This window comes from Bos taurus, chromosome 3 (genome assembly GCF_002263795.3).
Source record: "Bos taurus isolate L1 Dominette 01449 registration number 42190680 breed Hereford chromosome 3, ARS-UCD2.0, whole genome shotgun sequence".
Lineage (NCBI taxonomy): Eukaryota > Metazoa > Chordata > Mammalia > Artiodactyla > Bovidae > Bos > Bos taurus.
In genome coordinates, this window is record NC_037330.1 from 54,277,279 (window position 1) to 54,290,121 (window position 12,843).

General features: G+C 40.9%; 2 protein-coding genes across 7 annotated transcripts in view; both read left to right on the top strand.

The window, feature by feature from the left end:
• The window catches only part of LOC132342100 (guanylate-binding protein 2), a 95,137-nt gene extending 89,617 nt beyond the window's left edge, over positions 1–5,520 (top strand). For 2 of the 6 annotated variants that reach the window (XM_015464637.3, XM_059885322.1), the window contains exon 22: positions 870–5,504. The gene's annotated coding sequence lies outside the window, so the exon portion shown is untranslated. Of the gene's footprint in view, positions 1–869 lie in introns of all 6 variants that reach the window. The other 4 variants (XR_009494064.1, XM_059885323.1, XM_059885325.1 and 1 more) reach the window with 4 other exon arrangements.
• A 4,251-nt stretch (positions 5,521–9,771) lies between these two features.
• Positions 9,772–10,992, top strand: LOC112445996 (heterogeneous nuclear ribonucleoprotein A1-like). The gene has a single exon (XM_024990087.2). It carries the CDS (start codon positions 9,946–9,948, stop codon positions 10,726–10,728), a length of 783 nt encoding a protein of 260 aa, XP_024845855.1. The 5' UTR covers positions 9,772–9,945; the 3' UTR covers positions 10,729–10,992.
• Positions 10,993–12,843: the final 1,851 nt, after the last annotated feature.

The following is a 12,843-nucleotide window of genomic DNA, read 5'->3' on the forward strand; positions in this document are numbered from 1 at the left end:
ATTCTTATTTCCCCAAGCTCTCTGGGACTGCTGAAAGTCAGCCTCACTGGCCTTCACAGCAAAGTTCTTGAGGATTGTCTTCAAGGTGCTAGATCCATGGCTGTGGTGGAGGGGTGGTGGTGATACAGACCTAGGAATTCTCACTCCTTGGAAAATGTTTAGGGTTATAATTATCCTCTCAATCATGACTAGCCCACATGGGGCTGTGGAATTTGACTGTACTGAGACTTCACTAATCCTACTCATGTCACTGTGGTTCCTCCTTTATATCACCATTCATAGGAGATCTCTGCTGATAGCTTCCATGTTTTTCACCAATGGTTGTTTTGCAAACAGACTTTGAGGGTGAACTCAGGATCTTTCCACTCCACTATATTGCCTAGACAATGATCTTAGTCCTCAGAATAATGAATTAGGTACTGCTGTCATGCCATAACAAAACTGAGAACTCTGATGTACAGAGAAATTATTAATTTGCTTAAGACAACACAGCCAGCAAGTGGTTTACTGGTGGGGTAGCTTTGAGTTCTTGGCAGCCATTCAGAACTCAGAGTATAGCTTAGGAAAGCTTCCAGGAAGATGAGGTAGAAAGGACAAGTTGAAGTATGCATAAACGATGCCCTAATAAAGGAACAGTAGATGAGCATTAGTCAAGAGAAAAAGAACATGCAGATATGGCAGATGTGAACAACGGATGGTGGGGGTTTGTAGATCTGTACAGAATTCTAGGGTCTGTAACCATTTGGGGAGCCTACAAAGGATGGAGAATTTACAGGATCTAGTCTGTAGGTTTACTGAACAACAATTTCCACAGCAAGACACTACATCTTTGCTGCCTGATAAGTCTTTGTTCCTTGTTGTTTCCTCAGGCCAACGAGGTCCTCCAGAGCTTCCTGCAGTCACAGGGAAGAGCAGACTAAGCCATCCTACAGGCAGACCAGGCCCTCACAGATGGGGACAAGGCCATGGCAGGTACAGGAAGGACTGAGCTCTCAAAGGGGAAGGTGGTTCCTGTGCTGCCCTTTGGCAGATGTGGGAACAAACACGTCCTGACACCAGACCTTCCTCTTCTTCCATGGAACCTCTCTGGTACATGTGGAAATAAACGAGGGAGTTTGGGTTATATGTACATCCAATCAGTGCTTCTACATCATGGGCTGAAACATGTTGTCTGATGTGGTAGCAGGAATAGTCAGACTCCTTCCCACAATATTAAAGCCACTTTATCTCTGAGCAAAGGAGGTGACAGCTCAGCATAACTCTTCCCTCTTTAAAACTCTTGTAAAAGAGCTGAGTGTGCCAAAAAGGATACAGCTAAGAGGGAACATGGAGAAGGCAATGGCAACCCACTCCAGTACTCTTGCCTGGAAAATCCCATGGACGAAGGAGCCTGGTGGGCTGCAGTCCATGGGGTCGCTAAGAGTTGGACACGACTGAGCGACTTTACTCTCACTTTTCACTTTCCTGCATTGGAGAAGGAAATGGCAACCCACTCCAGTGTTCTTGCCTGGAGAATCCCAGGGACGGGGGAGCCTCATGGGCTGACGTGTTTGGGGTCACACAGAGTCGGACACGACTGAAGTGACTTAGCAGCAGGAGGGAACAGGAGATGCTAAGAGAGAAACAGAATGAGAAGGAACAAAAAATGGAGGCACAAGAGAGAAGCTTCAAAGAAAACTTCACCCAACTGTAAGAGAAGATGGATAGGGAAAGAGAAACCCTTCTGAGAGAGCAGGAAACGATGCTGGAGCACAAGCTGAAGGTAAGTCTAAACGGGCCTGGGCGGGACCTGATGGGGAACCCCTAACTCCTCAGGAATAAAGGGAGAGGAATTTGACCTTAAATCAGATCCCGGAGGGAAAGACAAAAACGTAGGATTCACTGTAACATCAAAGAGATGTGAATCTTGCTGAAGGTTTACCTCTGAAAGACTCAGCACCTTCTGTAGTGTTAGTGTTTGAATGGGACCAATAACATGGCCCAGGCTCCTGGGCTGCTGTTCATGGTGATTACAGCATCACATTTGTTCCCAAGTGAATAGGACCTCAGTCTTAGAGTCCTTAGAATTTGGGTGACAACCATCAGAGACCTGGAATAGTTCCATCTGCTTTTGAAGGTATCAGATTGTGCCGGTATGAAATACAGGATACTAAACTGTAAAACTTACTACATTTGTTTCCACATCTGCCTGATTCATTTTACACACCTAGAGTAAACGCTTTCTTTGTCTGTCTGGAATTTGATGGACAGAGTTCTAAAGCAAGTCAGGAGTACCATTTTGGTGACATATGTATGGTCATTCTACCTCAGTGAAACTGACAAATATTTAGAATTCACTCACATATTCTCCCAAAGTGTATTCTTAGGGCTGGAACCCCTTCTTGGGGTAGTTTTCAGGCATGACCTAGGCCCAAATCTTCTGTGCCCAGAAAGATGGTCTTGAGGGAACATGGGAAGCTCCAAATCCTGGAAGTTCTCTCTTCCCTGGTACAAATGTTTGCAAATATTAGACTAATATCAAAAAGCATCTAAGGTATTAGAGAAATAGATGCACATGCATATCACCTGGAGCTGTTTGGTACAGAATGCTAATCTGGGGCATTTTCAAAAGGGGAATCTCCTTTTTTACAGATGCAAAAAGAAATACTTACAGAAGGATTTCAAAAGGAAGCTGAGGAGCTAACTAAAGAGATAGATTAGCTAAAAGAAGATATTGAAACAACTGAAAATAAGTCCTTCATTTCAAATGTCCTTAATATGGCTGCTGCTGCTGCTAAGTCACTTCAGTCCTGTCCGACTCTGTGCAACCCCATAGACAGCAGCCCACCAGGCTCCCAGGCTAGCATGACATTAATTGCAATATTCGCTGGGGCTTATAAAGCACTTGGTGTGGGACTAAAACTTCTCAGTGATCGTATGAAAGGGACTGAGAAACCCTACTAAGTATATTTTGAAAGGCTTCTTATGTTTTAGTAGTGTAACACTACAGTTCATTTTAAAATATGTTTATCATTATAGTTTTATTCAGGAGGAGCTTACAAATAAAAACTGACTACCAAAAAATTACTAAAGTTATTACAAAAGTGAGTACCAGGGCCTCATATGCAAAAAAAAAAAATTTTTTTTTGATTAAATTAGTTAATTTTAATAAATGGAAAACAACTTGTAAGATAATGATTAATTCTAGAAAAGTGTTAAGAAAAGCAAGAAACAAATGAGAAGAGGAAGAACATTTGCAGTCTATAATACAGTCATGGAGATCAATTCTTTAAGTTATAATGATCCCTTAGAAATCAGTGAGGAAAAAGCAACAAAGAAGTTTTTAAATGGGCAGAAATATACAAGAGAAATTGTGTTAAACTTTACTGATTATAAATGATGTACAAGGTAAAATTAAGAGGGACCTCTGTCACCTCCCAGATGGTCCAGAAAGAAAAGTTTGGACAAGGCAAGGGTACCAGGCTGGCAAGGGTACCAGGAAATGGGGTCTCTGATAAATGCTAGGGAGAGTGAAAATTGGTGCAAATATGTACCAAAGATTTAAATGCAAATATTGCTGATACAGAAGTCCACATTTAGCAATTTATCTTGCAGGTTTATTTACCCAAGTTGAAAATGACATATGTAGCAGTATATTTGCTGCAGGATTGTTGTAATTCCAGAAGAGGAAACAACTTTAAAGTCCATCTGTCATACAGTAGTGAGATAAATCCTGAGACACACTTACACAGGAATACTCTACAGTCACTGAAGTGAAAGAGAAACTCTATTTGTGCTAACATGAGAAAACCTCAAGATGCAGAAAGTGTGTATAGTTATATTACTGAATGGAAAAATAATGAATATGTGCATATATTATCATCTATCTTTGGAAAATACAGAAGAAATTGGTATCCATGAGCACAATAGGAATGGACCTGCATATTTGATGTGAGACATGAGAGGATAACCAACTTTGCATGACACATTCCTCTGTGACTTTTATACTTTGCAGAAATTCTTACTTATTGAAACATAAATATAGTTATTAAAATTAAAAACAGAAGCTTAACACACAGATTGGAAAAGAGACTTCTCTTCAAGAATATGGGAAACAGCTTCTTAAGGAAGCAGGACTAGGAAGAAAGTGTCAAGTAGAGTCCTTTGGTCTCCTCAGGCTCAGATTTTTTTTCTGCTAATTGTGTGAGCATTGAGTGTAACACAGGCAAGAACATTTAAACAACCAATCTGCAGTCTAGGGAAGCCCTGCTCTATGAAGCAAACACCTGGTCCATGGTTACCAGTTATGGCAGGTCCTCTGGCCTTAAAGTTCTATCAAGGGCTGGTCTTCTCTGGGATGCGGTTAATAAGAGCAGTAGAAGGGAGCCTTGGAACAGCACAGCTGGCAGGAGCCATGGCCCCTCCTGTTTGTGCAAGAGGATTGGGACCTGCTCAGTTTCCCCAACATATCACATGTCTTGAGCAACACTGATTTCATTATTACTATTGGCTCTTATGCCCCTTAACAGACTCTTTTTCTTAATTCAAAAAAGACTTCCTGTACAAAGATCACCTTTTCTAAAATGTTATATTCTAGATTTGGTCAATTCACATTCTATTAACCACCCTATGGGTATTAATTGAAGTCAGCATCTAAACATACACAGCACACTATTATTTGAAATATTTTAATGTTAACTGCCACATGGAGGAAATACCTTTTTCAGTTACAATCTGCCATTGACTTGAATATTTGTCTCTTAATTGCTCACTAGAATCAAACATCATTATTATACCTGAAGCTTCATTACTTGCCCCTGGCTTCTGTCCAAACCAAAAAGACAAATAAAATCCCTCATTGAAGCCTCCTTTTTATGTAAGCAATTTTATTAAGATAATTCATCCATGTACATCGGACACGCTGTACAACAGGTATTGTGTGATGTCATTAATACTTACCTAGAAAATATACGAAAATACCCATCATCTAGCAGAAAATTTTCTTTTGAAATAAATGATTTCTCTTTTTCAAAGGAAAAGCACTTTCCAGTTGGGTGTGTTCTATTATTCTACTATGATTATAAAGGAATTCAAAATCATTGAAAAATATTCACTATTGACACAAAAGTATAAAAATAATAAACTACAATTCTAACAGTGAGCTAGAAATGCTGGTTATAATGGAATACATAATTTTCAAGATTCTCAGGTGTTTATTATTTATGTATAAATGTTTTCATAAAAGAACAGTTTTGTACCTATTATGAATTGAGTTATTCACAATCAACATGCCAAAATTTCTCTATAGAGAGTAACCTTGGTCATCTGAAAAGAGGTGTGAAATGTAGGGGGAAATTCCATTCCTTCATATTACTGGTGAATTAAAACTCTTAAAGAAATTCCTCTTCATAACAATTTAAAAAGAGGACATTTTTATATCATTGAATAAGCAGGCCTAGTACATGCATGGGGTTCCCTCATGTCTCAAACAGTAAACAATCTGCTTCCAATGATAGAGACGTGGGTTCAATCCCTGGGTCGGGAAGATCCCCTGGAGAAGGGCATGGCAACCCACTCCAGTATTCTTGCCTGGAGAATCCCAAGGACTGAGGAGCCTGGTGGGCCACAGTCCATGGGGTTGCAAGGAGTCGGACACAACTAAGCGAATAACACTAGAACATGCATATAGGTAGACTGTAATCAGATGGTAAAGAATCTGCCTGCAATACAGGAGACCTGGATTCGATCTCTGGGTCAGGATGGTCCTCTGGAGAAACGAATGGATACCCATTCCAGTATTTATGCCTGGAGAATTCCATGGACAGAAAAGCCTGGTGGGCTACAATCCCATGGGATCACAAAGAGTCAGACATGACTGACTAACACACACACACACATGACTAGAAAGGATAAAATGGTTTCATTTTATATCATTTATATCATTTTATATATCAAAGCAAATAAGTCCTTTCCATTGCATTTTTTAGCCAGTACAGAGCACGTTTCCTTAAGATCAAAAGGGACCTTGTTTTCCCATAAGATGACGAAAACTGCAGAATTTGCTATTACATGCTAAATTTTCTGAGCCTTGCTTCATAGTGTTCAACTCATGCTAAGTTGGAAGCTGAGTAATCTATTGTTAGGTTAATTGCCCTCATGGGAAAGAATAATTTTACATCTCAGCTCCCTGAGAAGAAATGATTACAGCCAGAACTGAACCTAGGTTAAGCCACCGAGATGTCAGGGAGCCTGAAAATAAAACTACCATTGTTGTTGTTCAGTCACTCAGTCATGTCCAACTCTTTGCAACCCCATGAACTGCAGCTTGTCAGGCTTCCCTGTCTTTTACTATCACCCAAAGTTTGCTCAAACTCATGTCCATTGAGTCTGTGATGCCATCCAACCATCTCATCCTCTGTCGCCCCTTTCTCCTCCTTCCTTCAGTCTTTCCCAGGGTCTTTTCCAGAGTGAGTTGGTTCTTCGCATCATGTGGCCAAAGTATTGGAGCTTCAGTTTCAGCATCAGTCCTTCCAATGAATGTTCAGGATTGATTTCCTTTAGGATTGACTGGTTTGATCTCCATGCTGTCCAAGGGACTCTCGACAGTCTTCTCCAGCACCACAATTTGAAAGCATCAATTCTTTGGTGTTCAGCCTTCTTTAGGGTCCAACTCTCACATCTGTACTTGACTACTGGAAAAACCATAGCTTTGGCTATATGTACCTTTTTTTGCAAAGTGATGTCTCTGCTTTATAAAATGCTGTCTAGGTTGGTCATAGCTTTCCTTCCAAGGAGCAAGCATCTTTTAATTTCATGGCTGCAGTCACTGTCTACACTAATTTTGAAGCCCAGGAAAATAAGCCTGTCCATGTTTTCTCCATCTATTTGCCATAAAGAGATGGGACCAGACACCATGATCTTCATTTTCTGAATATTGAGTTTTAAGCCAGCTTTTTCACTCTCCTCTTTCACCTTCATCGAGAGGTTCTTTAGTTCCTCTTTGCTTTCTGCCATTAGAGTGGTGTCATTCACATATCAGAGGTTATTGATATTTCTCCCAGCAATCTTGATTCCAGCTTGTGAGTCATCCAACCCAGCATTTCATATGATGTACTCGACATGTATGTTAAATAAGCAGGGTGACAATATGCAGCCTTGATGTACTCCTTTCCCAATTTTGAACCACTCCATTGCTCCATGCTTGGTTCTAACTGTTGCTTCTTTACCTGCATACAGGTTTCTCAGGAGTCAGATAAGGTGGTCTGGTATTCCCATTTTTTTAAGGATTTTCCACACACTTTATTGTTTATTGTGATCCACACGCTCAAAGGCTTTAGGGTAGTCAGTGAAGCAAAAGTACATGTTTTTTTTTTTTTTTTTTTTTTAGTTCCCTTGCTTTTTCTATGATCCAACAGATGTTGGCAATTTGATCTCTGGTTCCTCTGCCTTTTCTAAATCTGTACATCTGGAAGTTCTCAGTTCATGTACTGTTGAATCCTAGCTTGAAGGATCCTAAGCATTATCCCATATATCCCAGCTATTCCACTTCTGGTTATTTACCCAAAGAATAGGAAAAGTAATTCAAAAGGGTATAAAAGTGTAGTCACACAGTCGTGTGATCACTCTTTGATCCTATGGACTGTAGCCTGTCGGGCTCCTCCATCCATGGGATTTTCCAGGCAAGAATACTGGAGTGGGCTGCCATTTCCTTCTCCAGGGGATCTTCTGGACCCAGGGATTGACTCAGACCTCCCACATTACGGGCAGACTCTTTATCATCTGAGCCACCAGGGACTACCTCAAAAGGATACAGGCACCCCTATATTCTTTGCAGTTTCATTGGCAATAGTCAAGATATGGAAACAACCGAAGTGCCTGTCAATGAATAAATGGACAAAAAAGATGTTTTATATATAAATACAATAAATACTAGTCAGCCATAAAATAGAATGAAATTCTGACATTTGCAACACTGATGGACCTTGACACTATTATGCTGAATGAAATAGATCAAGTGGAGAAAGACAAATACCATATTATTTCACTCGTATGAGGAGACAAAAAGGAAAAGGCAAATAAGCAAACAAAGTAAAATAAAATGAACCCATAGATTCAGTGAACAATTGGCAATTACAAGAGGAAACGGTGCCGGGGGCAGACAAAATTGGTGAAGAGAATCAACTGTATAGTGATGAATGACAAGTGTATTTGTGGTAGTGATCATTTATTTCTATATACAGATGTCAAATTATAGTGATGTACACATGAAACATAGTTTTAAAAATAGAGAAAGTACATTTGCCCAAATATCTCAAAAGAAACACTCTAAAAGAGAGGTGGGGAAATGAACTTTCTTCAGGTTATAAACTTAAAGAATTCACCATCATTTACCTTGATATTATATGCAATTTACAAAAAGTTTCAATTGTCCCTGGTATCAAGGTTTTGGTTTGTTTCCCACATAAACAGTACATTTTTTGATCAAATTAAGAAGCTGGATTCCAAGCATTAGACCTATTTCAAAGTAATCCTGCCCTACTTTCATTTTCAATTTCACTTCTATTAACCATAAACTGTACTTCACATTTTGTCCTAAAATTGACACCAGCACTTTACATTCATGAAGAAGGGTCGAGATAAACTTTAGAACTCATCATTTACAAAATATTAATCAAACAAAGCAAGAAAGGAAACAAGGGAGGAGACAAGCAGAATCCATGCATTGTTGCCCAGATTTTCTCAAATTAGACTTAAATACAGCCTTAAATTCTATGGACACACTGATATGTCATTTGAGAACCTGACACCAATTTCTTGGAAGCTTAGTTAAGAAATAACTTTCGAGAACAGCCAAGATGGAATTTTAGAAAGACCCTGAGCTCAAGAGTCGGACACGACTGAGCGACTGATCTGATCTGATCTGATCTGAGCTTTCTTCCACTTATGAGCACACCAAACCAAAACTACTTGCAGAGAAACAATCAATGGAAAAGATGGGAAAATACCAGAATAGATCTTCTATAAATAAAGACATAAGGAGGGAATGACAAGGAGATTGGTAGGAGGGGCAAAATCACAATATCATTAGATCCCATACACCCTGAGTGAGGGAACCCTCAAACTGGAGAATAATCATATTGTAGAGGTTCTCCTGCAGGAGCGAGAGTTCTGAGCCCCACTTCAGGCTCTTGAACACAGGACTCCAATACCAGAAAGATGAGCCCCAGAGCATCTAACTTTGAAGGCCAATAGGGCATAGTTTCAGGAATCCCACAGAACTTTGGGAAATAGAGACTCAGTCTCAAACCGCACACATAAAACTTCACTTGCATGAGGACCCAGAGAAAAAGCAGCAATTTGATAGGAGCCTGGGCCAGTCCTACTGGCTAATTTTGGAGTCTCCTGCAGAGGCGAGGTGGTGATTGTAGATCACCCTGGAGACACAGATTCTGGGTGGCAGCCATATTGAGGAACTTTGAACCACATGAGCACTCTTGGCAGCTGCCACATGGACTCTTTAGTGCCAAGATCTGTCCCTACCCAAAAGGTTGAAGACAATTTAAGAGACCCTATACCATTAAGCTGACACATATTTTCAGTGTAGTATAGGGGTCCTAGAGGAGAAGAGAGAGAGGGAGTGGGGTGAGAATATAACTGAAGACATCATAGCTGAAAACCTCCCTAACCTGGAAAAGGAAACAGACACTAGAGTCTAGGAAGTGGAGAGTGTTTCACATAACATGAATCCAGAGCAAAACACCAAGATACATTATAATTAAAAAGACAACCAACTTTCTGCCCGTGGACGCCGCCGAGAAAGCATCGTTGAACTCTTCCCCACCTCCACTGCCGTCATGTCTAAATCAGTCTCCCAAAGAGCTGGAACAGCTGCGGAAGCTCTTCATCGGAGGATTGAGCTTTGAAACAACTGATGAGAGTCTGAGGAGCCATTTTGAGCAATGGGGAATGCTCACAGACTGTGTGGTAATGGATCCAAACACCAAGCGCTCCAGAGGCTTTGGGTTTGTCACATACACCACGGTGGAGGAGGTGGATGCGGCCATGAATGCAAGGCCACAGAAGATGGACGGAAGAGTTGTGGAACCAAAGAGGGCCGTCTCAAGAGAAGATTCTCAAAGACCTGGTGCCCACTTAACTGTGAAAAAGATTTTTGTTGGCGGCATTAAAGAAGACACTGAAGAACATCACCTGAGAGATTATTTTGAACAGTATGGGAAAATTGAAGTAATTGAAATCATGACTGACCGAGGCAGTGGCAAAAAGAGAGGCTTTGCTTTTGTAACCTTTGATGACCATGACTCCGTAGACAAGATTGTCATTCAGAAATACCACACTGGGAATGGCCACAACTGTGAAGTGAGAAAAGCCCTGTCTAAGCAAGAGATGGCTAGTGCTTCATCCAGCCAGAGAGGTCGAAGTGGTTCTGGAAACTTTGGTGGCGGTCGTGGAGGTGGTTTTGGTGGGAATGACAACTTTGGTCGTGGAGGAAACTTCAGTGGTCGAGGTGGCTTTGCTGGCAGCCGTGGTGGTGGCGGATATGCTGGCAGTGGGGATGGATATAATGGATTTGGTAATGACGGAAGCAATTTTGGAGGTGGCGGAAGCTACAATGATTTTGGCAATTACAACAATCAATCCTCAAATTTTGGACCCATGAAAGGAGGAAACTTTGGAGGCAGAAGTTCTGGCCCCTATGGTGATGGAGGCCAATACTTTGCCAAACCATGAAACCAAGGTGGCTATGGTGGCTCCAGCAGCAGCAGTAGCTATGGCAGTGGCAGAAGGTTTTAATTACTGCCAGGAAACAAAGCTTAGCAGGAGAGGAGAGCCAGAGAAGTGACAGGGAAGCTACAGGTTACCACAGATTTGTGAACTCAGCCAAGCACAGTGGTGGCAGGGCCTAGCTGCTACAAAGAAGACATGTTTTAGACAATACTCATGTGTATGGGCAAAAAACTTGAGGACTGTACTTGTGACTAATTATGTAACAGGTTATTTTAGTTTCTGTTCTGTGGAAAGTGTAAAGCATTCCAACAAAGGGTTTTAATGTAGATTTTTTTTTTTTCTTGCACCCATGCTGTTGATTGCTAAATGTAATAGTCTGATCATGACGCTGAATAAATGTCTTTGAAAAAAAAAAGACAATCAGAAACTATAAAACTAGAGGAAAACATAGGCAAAACACTCTCTGAGATAAATCGCAGCAAGATCCTCTACGACCCACCTCCCAGAGTAATGGAAATAAAAGCAAAAATAAACAAATGGGACCTAATTAAACTTAAAAGCTTTTGCACAATGAAGTAAGCTATAAGCAAGGTAAAAAGAGTCTTCAGAATGGGAGAAAATAATAGCAAATGAAGCAACTGACAAAGAATTAATCTCAAAAATATATAAGTAGCTCATGAAGCTCAATTCCAGGAAAATAAATGACCCAACCAAAAAATGAGCCAAAGAACTAACAGACATTTCTCCAAAGAAGACATACAGATGGCTAACTAACACATTAAAATATGCTCAACATCACTCATTATCAGAGAAATGCAAATCAAAACCACAATAAGGTACCATCTCATGCCAGTCAGAATGGCTGCTATCCAAAAGTCTATAAGCAATAAATGCTGGAGATGGTGTGAACAAAAAGGAACCCTCTTGCACTGTTGGTGGGAATGCAAACTAGTACAGCCACTATGGAGAACAGTGTGGAGATTCCGTAAAAAACTGGAAATAGAACTGCCATATGACCCAGGAATCCCACTGCTGGGCATATACACCAAGGAAACCAGAATTGAAAGAGACACATGTACCCCAATGTTCATTGCAGCATTGTTTACAATAGCTAGGACATGGAAGCAGCCTAGATGTCCATCAGCAGATTAATGGATAAGAAAGCTGTGGTATATATACACAATGAACTATTACTCAGCTATTAAAAAGAATGCATTTGAATCAGTTCTAATGAAGCAGATGAACCTGGAGCCTATTATACAGAGTGAAGTAAGTCAGAAAGAAAACATCAATACAGTATGCTGCTGCTGCTAAGTCACTTCAGTCATGTCCGACTCTGTGCGACCCCATAGACGGTAGCCCACCAGGCTCCCCCGTCCCTGGGATTCTCCAGGAAAGAACACTAGAATGGGTTGCCATTTCCTTCTCCAGTGCATGAAAGTGAAAAGTAAAAGTGAAGTCACTCAGTCGCGTCCTACTCTTTGCGATCCCATGGACTGCAGCCTACCAGGCTCCTCCGTCCATGGGATTTTCCAGGCATATTAATGCATATATATGAAATTCAGAAAGATGGTAACTATGACCTTATATGCGAGACTGCAAAAGTGACACAGATGTAAAGGACAGACTTTTGGACTCTGTGGGAGAAGGCGAGGGTGGGATGATTTGAGAGAATAGCATTGAAACATGTGTATTATCATATGTGAAATAGATGTCCAGTCCAGGTTCGATGCATGAGACAGGGTGCTCAAGGCCAGTTCACTGGGATGACCCTGAGGGATGGGATGGGGAGGGAGATGGGGGGGGGGTTCAGGATGAGGAATTCATGTATACCCATGGCTGATTCATGTCAATGTATGGCAAAAAAAACACTACAATATTGTAAAGTAATTAGCCTCCAATTAAAATAAATTAATTAAAAAATAAAATGAAATAAAATTAATATAAATTGGTACAGCCACTATGGGGCTTCCCGGGTGGCTCAGGGATAAAGAATCCACCTGCCAGTGCAGGAGACAAAAAAGACTAGGGTTCAATCCCTGGCTAGGGTAGATCCCCTGGAAAAAGAAATGGCAACCCACTTCTGTATTCATGCCTGGAAAATTCCATGGACAGAGG

Excerpts from the sequence above, each read along its gene's own strand:
- LOC112445996 (XM_024990087.2), top strand. The coding sequence starts at position 9,946 with ATGCTCACAGACTGTGTGGTAATGGATCCAAACACCAAGCGCTCCAGA.